At 39.3% G+C, this 10,098-nt stretch overlaps 1 protein-coding gene and 1 pseudogene across 1 annotated transcript in view; one reads left to right on the plus strand and one right to left on the minus strand.

Moving 5' to 3' along the window:
* The window catches only part of DYNC1LI1 (dynein cytoplasmic 1 light intermediate chain 1), a 43,978-nt gene that overhangs the window by 19,200 nt on the left and 14,680 nt on the right, over positions 1-10,098 (minus strand). The window contains exons 3-4 of the mRNA XM_023513116.1: positions 2,899-3,015; positions 1,368-1,598 (exon numbers count right to left, since the gene is read on the minus strand). Of these exons, the coding sequence (XP_023368884.1) occupies positions 1,368-1,598; positions 2,899-3,015 (348 nt within the window). The remainder of the gene's footprint in view (positions 1-1,367; positions 1,599-2,898; positions 3,016-10,098) is intronic.
* Positions 7,724-7,840, plus strand: LOC111725816 (annotated as a pseudogene).

Below are 10,098 nucleotides of genomic sequence, written 5' to 3' on the forward strand. Positions count from 1 at the left end.
CCTTAGGTGTATGTGGCTGGCACCTTAGCCACTTGAGCCACAGGTGCTGAGCCATTTTTTTTTTTTTTTAAAGTAATTACGAGCCAGTTCTTGTTTGGATCATGAAGACTGACTCATAAAAGGAAAACTATTCTAAATTTATACATGTAGTCAAGGAAGAGAAAATCCTGAACAGGTAAGTGTGGCTCCTCCAGGAACATAAGGGCATGTACGTACCCTCAGCAACCCTGGTGGCTACTACCCTTAAGATTTAGAAGCTGAAATCTAATTGTGGCTCTCATGTTTTATCATGCATCAGACTCACCCAGAGGGCTTGTTAAATCACAGATTACTGGCTCCACCCTCAAGAGTTTTTGATTCAGTAGTCTGGGTGGGAAGACTACTGTGGTCAGAGTATGTATTTTTGACAAGTTCCCAGCTGTAATGATAGGAGTGCTGCTAGTCCTGGGACCACATGTTGAAAATCACTGCTTTAGTATAAACTTATATCTCAGGCAATGGTCAGCAGGGTAAAAAATATAGATTAAGAACATTTACAGACATTCTTTTAATGATTTAGGGCATACACACTCTTAAGTTTTTACTGTTTCCTTGTGTATAAATTCCAGTATGATAGGGGATAGAGAAGTTGGATTAATTCACACCTAACAGGAATAAAGTGAAAGGCACACTTGTAACTTTCACCTGAAATGTACAAAAGCAAATTATGTAACTGAATGTGTACACCCTTGTAATAGTCTGAAATTAGAAAAAAAATTCCCCCTAAAAGTTATTACTAGATAACAACAAAGCATTTCATCTATGTATTTTAAGCGAATGGGAATCAGATAATCTTACTGGCTTTCAACCTGATAAAAAATGCCTGCACTGTCTTTCTCATTAAACTTTCCGATTCCCATTAAACTTTCATGATTATTCTGTACATGCTACAGAATATATTACTATGTACTTTGTAAATTATAAAACCAGCTTATCTTTATATTTATGTTAACATCTTTCAAACATATTTCATTTTGACAAGGGTGGTAAGATCATCGTACTAATCAAGAAATCAAAATGCCAAAAATAAACAGCTAAGCAAAGAGTCAAGATTTTTTTCACCCTGGAAAACTACTTTCCAAAATGAACATACGTAGCCTTTTGGCAAGGAGTAAAGGTACCTCTCCTGAAGCATCTACCCTTATCTATCTGTTTCCTATTGAAACTATATTAAAGCCTAGCATGTCACTCAAACTGAATTTCAAAGACAACAGTTACATTAATGTTTCCTTCATTAAATATGAGAATAGTCAAAAATTTCTAATGATTAACAGTATCAGCTTAGACATTTTCTATTTGAAGCCTATTAATATTTCTGGACTACTCACATTTTTGTTCCATTTCTTTCATTTCTTCAGGGGGGATTTTCAATTTGTCAACATGTTCTCTAACAACACTTGCCCATTTCTGTAAAGAATCCAAAGCAGTCCAAGGCTTTGACATATCAACAACAAGGATAACTAGAGTGTCCTTCAGAGAGATGGCATCCAGTGAAAACTTAAGGAGACCTTTGTGATACAAGTCTCCATCTAAGATCCATACATTACATCTTGTCTGATCTACAACAGAAAAAGACAGTTACCAAGGCAACAAGCTTAAGTCATTTTATCATCCAACTAAGCTACTTGGTACTGGAGTGCATCTCCACAGGAGATATCTGGCTTTGACAAAGTCCAACTATTCAGGTCACATCTATCAATTTAGTAAGGGCCTAAAATGAATTAACTGTCAGCAAAAGTACCAGCATCCTCTACTTTTATTTCTTAATCTGTATTTCTTAACCTTAATCTGATACTTTTACCCTAAGCAGACAGAGACAGGCATACTCAAAATAACATGAGAAGGCAAGGCTGGTCTCAGTGGCTCACACCTGTAACCCTAGCACACCGGGAGGCCGAGGCAGAGGGGGTGGATCTTGTGAACTCAGGAGTTTGAGACTAGCCTGAGCAAGAGTGAGACTCCATCTCTATCAAAAATAGAAAAATTATCCAGGCATTGTGGTGGGCACCTGTAGTTTCAGCTACTTAGGAAGCAGAGGTAGGAGGATCACTTGAGCCCAGGAGTTCAAGGTTGCTGTAAGCTAGGTTGATGTCACAGCACTCTAACCTGGGCAACAGAGTGAGACTGTCTCCAAAAACACAAAAATTAAATTAAAAAATGTTTTAAAATGAGAAGTAATCTATAGAAGAAAAAATGGCTAATCAAATGAAAAAAACTGAGCAGATGACATTTTTATCAGAAAATGAAAAGGTAAAAAGGGAGTCAACAAAAATTAGTACCTCAGAAAGGATGAAATAAAAATTAAGATGCTTTAAAAATGGCAAGAAGGCTAACATCTGCACACTAGAATACCATAAGATGCTTACAAGTATCACTCTATGACTCCCGAATTAATAAAGTATGCCTAAACATAACTATTTACCAACCGGCATAAGACTGTAGTAAAAAAAAAAAATAACAACACGGGTGGTACCTATGGCTCAGTGAGTAGGGTGCCAGCCCCATTTGCTGAGGGTAGCGGGTTCAAACCTGGCCCCAACTGCACTGCAACCAAAAAAAAAAATAGCGGGCATTGTGGCGGGTACCTATAGTCCTAACTACTTGGGAGGCTGAGGCAAGAGAATCGCTTAAGCCCAGGAGTTGGAGGTTGCTGTGAGCTGTGACACCACAGCACTCTACCAAGGGCAAGGGCAATAAAGTGAGACTCTGTCTCTACCAAAACACACACACACACACTAAGAAAAGTAAAAAAAAAAAAATACACACACACACAAACAAAAGTCAAAGACCAAAATGTGAGGAGCAGTGTACCTCTGAACAGAGTTCAGGAAACTTATCTTACACATAAATGACACTCACCATCCCTGTCTTCATCATGCACATTTAAGTACAAATATTCCAATCCTCTTCCTTTCTTGTATTCCTCGATTCCCTGAATTTTTCTTATTAAGCTTGTTTTACCAGCTCCATCTTCACCTAGATATATATAAAAAAGGTTAAGTCTAATTATAATATAGATTATTTAAGAATGCTTTATGGTGTCAAGTGAAAAACTGAACTGGAATTAACTTTAATTTCAATTAAAAAGGTAATTTGACAGAAGATAAACAGGCAGCTACAGAATTGAAGTCTCTATCACCACCAGGATTCTTTCTCCCAGTATTGCTGCTCCTCTTATGAAGATCTGGTCTATCACACTACAGATGGCTTCCTCTGTGGGTAATTTTCAGGGGATGGAGAGCTGAAGTGAGACACCACAGCTTCAGGAAGCTCTTCTTTTTTATTTTTCAATTTTAATCACTCATCTTTATTGACAGAATAGGCTCTTACGCAGTACATACTCTCAGACATAAATTTAAGGTTCTGTTTACCAATAAAAAAAGTACAGAATGGAAACCAAAGTTAATGTCTTTAAACACTGATACCTTAAAATTACATTCAAGCAAAAGGACCAAAAATAAATTAACCCAACTTATTCTTCGCTGTGATAAAAACTATGTGAATAAACGTGCCATTAAATTAAGGGATGTTTCCCCAAAAACCAATAGAAAAGTTTGAAAACAAAACTCTCATTTATTTACAAAATATCAATTGAATCCTCTGAATGAGAAACAACATCTATTTAATGTTTGGGCCATTAGCCCTCTTCAATCAGCCTCATCCACTCCATTCATCCCAAACTTAAGATAGGAAATTTCTGAAGTGAAAAGTAGTTTTGAATACCATCCCAGTTTAATCTGTGAGGAAGAAAAGACTCTCCCGCTAGGCTTTCTGTATGAAGATCCTCAGGTAGACTCTTAATTGGCCTCATTTGTGTCATGTGCTCACTCATGGGCCAGTTATGGAGGATGGATGATAGATACATCATGACTGACAAGGACAGCCACTGTGACCCTCACCAGAATCATGAAGCCATAGAATATGCAGCAGCAGCAGGAGAGAGGGGAAGACAGGAATAGTAAGTTGAGCAAGAAAAAAAGTAGAGGGAATATACAACAGATAAAAATTTAAAAAAAACTTTAAAATACTAATGACAAGAAATCACGTGACTTAAACTTGGCACAAGTATAAAAAGTTTAAAACTGGGCTAGCTGTTCCATGTTTTGGTGAAGGCTTTTTTTTTTTTTTTTTGAGAAAACTCTTTCACTATGTTGCCCTTAGCAGAGTGCCATGATGTCATAGCTCACAGCAAACTCAAACTCTTGGGCTTAAGTGATTCTCTTGCCGCAGCCTCCCAAGTAGCTGGGACTACAGGTGCCCACCACAACGCCTAGCTATTTTTTGGTTGTTAGTTGTCATTGTTGTTTGGCAAGCCCAGGCTGGGTTCGAACTTGCCAGCTCCAGTGTATGTGGCTGGTGCCCTAGCCGCTGAGCTACATGCACCAAACCAGGTGAAGGCTTTTTTATACTGTGAATATCTAAACTACGTGTTACTGTTTCATGGACTTAGTATTTATAGATATAAAACTGAGTTTCTTAGAGCTAAGGACTTATTCCTAGAGATTCATCAGTTCTCTGGGAATTTAAAAATTGTTTTCATTTTCATGTTAAGCTAGAACTATACATATATAAATACATATGTGTATACGTGTGTGGGTGTGTATATATAAAAAAATAATGTCTTCTGAATGACCACATTTGTATCTGAATGCTGCCTTATTTGATTGCAGGGCCTACTGCTGCACTAGTGTTTATAATACTACTGGTGCCAAGGTGAGGCCAAGAACAGAGGACAGAATGGACACACAGGCATGTCAAACTAAAGTTTCCCAGAGCAGTCAATATCATATTCAATTGTACTTGGTAGACTGGGAATCTTACTATATTTCCCAGGCTAGATTCAAGCTACTGCTTGAGCTTAAGCAATCATCCTGCCTATGCTTGCTGAGTAGCTGGGACTACGGGCACACCCTACCATACCCAGCTACACTAGGTTTTTCCAACAGTTCATAGCAGTAAGTGTGAACTTAACAGGCAGTAAAGAATTTGACATTAAGATATACAACGGAAGTGAAACCAGTATGTAAAAGAAATAATCTGAACTCTTAACATTCACTGTAGCATTACTGACAATAGTCAAGATCTGAAATTAATCTGTATCCACCAGCAGATGAACATTTAAAGAAAACACGGTATAAATAGTATACGTACAATGGAATACTATTCAAGAAATCCTGTCATTTTTGACAATATGGATGAACCTGAAGGATATAAGTGAAATAAACCTGACACAGAAAGACAAACACTGTATGCTCTTATTCAGATGTAGCATCTAAAAAAATTAATCTCATAGAAATACAGAGGTAAACACTGATTATCAGGACCTGGGATGGTAGTGGGGGAGGAGGTTGAGGATATGGTAATAGGTTAGACTATAAAATTTCAGTTAGAACGAGTAAGTTCAAAAGATCTGTTGTGCAACTTGACTATATGTTAACAATATGTTGTATTCTTGAAAAATGCTTTAAAAAAAGAAAAAAGAAAAATGCTAGGAGTAGCTTTTAAGTGTTCTCACCACAAAAATGACAACAATGTAAGGCAATACATATGTTAATTAGCTTGATTTAGCCATTCCACAATGTGTACATGTATTTCAAAACGTATTATACATGAAAAATATATACTATTTTGTCTAATTAAAAAAAGAACTTGACATTAAAGGAGTATTTTTTGGTACTAATTTTATAATGTACTATTAACTAGGCCATTAAAACAAAAGATTAGGTTAAATACACTAATATCTATGATAACGACAATCCTACAATGATCATGCTTAAAATAGAAATAGCCAGTGAAAAGTAAAATACTCAAAATATTTCTGTCTACTACTAAACCCAACACTGGAATTTAATTTCAGTAAAACGCCAATTTTTAAGTTAATGTTGCTACTCTGAATTTTATCAGTCCCATAGTTTTATGGCATTTAATTTATAATTTTTGATTGTGTAGTTGTTTGGGAACTACAAGCCAAAAAAAAAAACAATTTATATATCTAGTCACCTCAGCAGCCATGAGCATTAAACTTTATAATATGTGCAGCGCCTGTGGCTCAAAGGAATAGGGCACTGGCCCCATATGCCAGAGGTGGCAGGTTCAAACCCAGCCCCAGCCAAAAAATAAAAAAACTTTGTAACAAAAATAATTTAGGCTGGGTATAATAGCTCACACCTGTAATCCTAGGACTCTGGAAGGCCAAGGTGGGAAGTTTGCTGCGGTCAGGAGTTCAAGGCCAACCTCAGCAAGAGCCAGACTCCACCTGTCTCTACTAAAAATAGAAAAATTGGCAGGGGCTCGGCGCCTATAGCTCAACCCGCTAAGGCGCCAGCCACGTACACCTAAGGTGGCGGGTTCGAATCCCCAGCCCGGACCCACCAAAAACAACGACGGCTGCAACCAAAAAATAGCCGGGCGTTGTGGCGGGCGCCTGTGGTCCCAGCTACTTAGGAGGCGGAGGCAGAAGACTCGCTTGAGCCCAGGAGTTGGAGGTTGCTGTGAGCTGTAACGGCACTCTACCCAGGGGGACAGCTTGAGGCTCTGTCTCAAAAAAAAGAAAAATTGGCAGGGCATGGTGGCACACCCCCTGTAGTCCCAGATACTCAGAAGGCTGAGGCAGGATTGCTTGAACCCAGGTGTTTGAGGTTGCAGTGAGCTATGACGATGCCACTGTCCTCTATCTGAGGCAACACAGCAAGACTGTCTCTACCTCCCACCTAAAAAAATGTTTAAATCACCATATGAGGATATCTAGGGAAACTATATTTTAAAAGGAGTCTGCTCTAGAACTAGAATGAAAAGAATCAAGATTTCTTATAGTCTTTACTCTTGACAAACTATCTCCCAAAAGAAGTTCTACAAGTTGGGCAGTGCCTATGGCTCAGTGGGTAGGACGTTGGCCCCATATACCAAGAGTGGCAGGTTCGAACCCAGCCCTGGCCAAACTGCAACAAGAAAATAGCCAGGCGTTGTGGTGGGTGCCTGTAGTTCCAGTTACTCAGGAGGCTGAGGCAAGAGAATTGCTAAGCCCAAAAGTTGGAGGTTGCTGTGAGCTGTGATGCCACAGAACTCTACCGAGAGCAATAAAGTAAGACTCTCTCTAAAGTATTTCTGCTTCTAGAAGTGACTACTATTCTCAGAAGAGAAAGAAAAATGATGCAAAGGTGTCCAAACTATGGCCCATGGGCTGCATGCTGATTCTGTGAGGCCTTTTTTGGCTTATCTGTGGTATCAGATATCAAAAAAAGTATGTACGAAACTTTTTTATTTTTGCTAATCAGTTTTCATTAGTGTATTTAATACATGGCCCAAGACAACTCTTGTTCTTCCAATGAACTACAGAGGGGAAAAAAGGTTGGACAACCCTGAATGCATTCCTCTCTGCGGGCTTCCTCTAAGTCAGGTGGATGCATTCCTTCTGATTCTACCTCTAAGTACTAAAGTTTGCATATTGATAAGTTTCTTCTCTGCTGGAATAAGTGACAATAGTTAAATCTTTTAACATTTAAACCTTATAGATCACATGATCATGGCTGGGCATAGTGGCTTACACCTGTAATCCTAGCACTCTGGGAGGCTGAAGTGGGAGGATCACTTGAGCTCAGTAGTTAGAGACCAGCTTGAACAAAGCAAGACCCCGTCTCTACTAAAAATGTTAAGAAGGTAGTTTAAAATTTTCTTTCCTTCATGTGTGAGCAGTGTTATTTCTTATTTCTTCACATTATTTCTTATGTGCTATACAAATAGCTGATGGTTAATTAGCAGTATAACTATAAATAGTAATGCTGCCAGTCTTCTTCAGACAAGAAACTTTACAGAAAGCAGTTAAATGTATTAGGTAAATAACTGGTCTTTATCTACAAAAGATGTGACCAGTTAGGTTTTCTTATTTTGGGAAACTAGAATTTTAAAAGATATGTTTGAGGGGTAGGATAATCCATGTATGATGGTTCAGAGCAGGCTTTGGAGCTGATAGCTCGGAATTCTAATTGCAGCTTCCGCAATGCTTTGATTCTCTAATCTTCACGTTTTTTTCTTGGAATAAAATGGATGTGAATTCTGCTTGCCATGACTGTCATGACATTGCATATAAAAAGTGCTAAGTAAATAGTGGCTGTTATTAACCCTAGATTTTTTTTTTTCCCACCCTTGTGATTTCAAAATTTCTCATTTCTGGTAACAAATTAGAAGTGGTCACTCTGGGAATAAAAATAATTTCATAAATACTTTCTTACAGCATTTAGGGACTATTAAGAACTCTAATGAAACCAGTTTGATGAAGAGTATTTCTTTTATTTTCTTTTTTTTTGAGACGGAGCCTCAAGCTATCCCCCTGGGTAGAGTGCCATGGCATCACAGCTCACAGCAACCTCCAACTCCTGGGCTCAAGCGAGTCTCCTGCCTCAGCCTCCCAAGTAGCTGGGACCACAGGTGCCTGCCACAACGCCCGGCCATTTTTTTTGGTTGCAGACATCATTGTTGTTTGGTGGGCCCAGGCTGGGGATTCGAACCCACAACCTTAGGTGTATGTGGCTGGCGCCTTAGCTGCTTGAGCCACAGGCGCCAAGCCGACATGATCTGTCTTGATGGCAAATGTAGACATTTGAAAAATATTAACCCATGGCCTCCTCCCAGTCCTCTTCTCATTCATGAAATAATATACCACTTAAGGACAGGAGCATTGGTTCCACCAGTAATCCTAGCACTTTGGGAGGCCAAAGCAGGATCACTGGAGGCCAAGACCAGCCTGACCAAAAGCAAGACCCTATCATTACAAAACATAAAAAAGCTAACTGAGTGTGGTGGCCTATACCCATACCCTCAGCTACTCAGGAGTCTGAGGCAGAAGGACTTCTTGAGCCCAGGGGTTTGAGATTGCAGTGAGCTATGATGACCCCTTGGCACTATAATCTGAAAAACAGAGCAACATCCTGTCTCAAAGAAAACAAAAACAAATTAAAAAAAAAAAACAAAAAACCTTACCATACCACTTAAAAGTGAGCATTCACTAAACACATACCACCAGCTAAACAATCTTCCTGAAACAATCTCATTATGCCACTTTCCCTGTTAAGACCCTTCAGGGGATTCTAGTTAATAATATGCATGCTGAAGTATATAAAGGTAGTAAGTGTACTGTTATCTGCAACTTACTTTGAAATGCACTTAAGAAAATGGGTCATAGAGTAGGACACGCGTGATAAAGCAAATGCAGTTAAATGTTAATGGCAAAATCTAGGTTGGAATATATGACTATTAACTGTTTAGTTCCTTCAACTTTTCTGTATGTTTGTAAATTTTACAACGTGAGGGAAAAAAACCATTCAGGGTGTTCTTGTGTGCAATGGCAAAATGTAAAAGTCAACATTTTTTTCTTTCCTTCTTTTTTTGAGACAGAGTCTCAACTCTGTAGCCCTGAGTAGAGTGCCGTGGTGTCATAGCTCATAGCAACCTCAAACTCTTGGGCTTGAGCAATCAATCCTCTTGCCTCAGCCTCCTGAGTAGCTTTGGACTATAGATGCTTGCCACAATGCCTGCCTAGTTTTTCTATTTTTATCTTTTTCCCCCCTTTTTTGTTTTTGAGGCAGAGTCTCACTTTGTCACCCCCAGTAGTGCCGTGGCATCACAGCTCATAGCAACCTCAGACTCCTGGGCTAAAACAATCCTCTTGCCCCAGCCTTCCGAGTAGCTGGGACAATGAGCACCCTCCACAACACCTGGCTATTTTTAGAGACAGGGTCTTTCTCTGGCTCAGGCTGTTCTCGAACTCCTGAGCTCAGGTGATCCACCCGCCTCAGCTTCCCACAGTGCTGATATTACAGGCGCAAACCACTGCACCTGGTCTATTTTTCGATTTTTAGTAGAGACAGAGTCTTGCTCTTGTTCAGGTTGGTCTCGAACTCTTGAGCTCAAAGCAATCCAACTGCCTCGGCTTCCCAGAGTGCTAGTATTACAGGTGTAAGTCTGCCCCCAAAGTCAACATTTCTTACAAAGGCCCTTACGTTTCCAGCTCAACTCTTACTGTGTCCCATCCCCCACGTTAGGTTCTAGACATCCACAATGTCT

The sequence above is a fragment of the Otolemur garnettii genome, unplaced genomic scaffold (assembly GCF_000181295.1).
Source record: "Otolemur garnettii isolate 467f Iridium unplaced genomic scaffold, OtoGar3 scaffold00002, whole genome shotgun sequence".
NCBI classification, from domain to species: domain Eukaryota; kingdom Metazoa; phylum Chordata; class Mammalia; order Primates; family Galagidae; genus Otolemur; species Otolemur garnettii.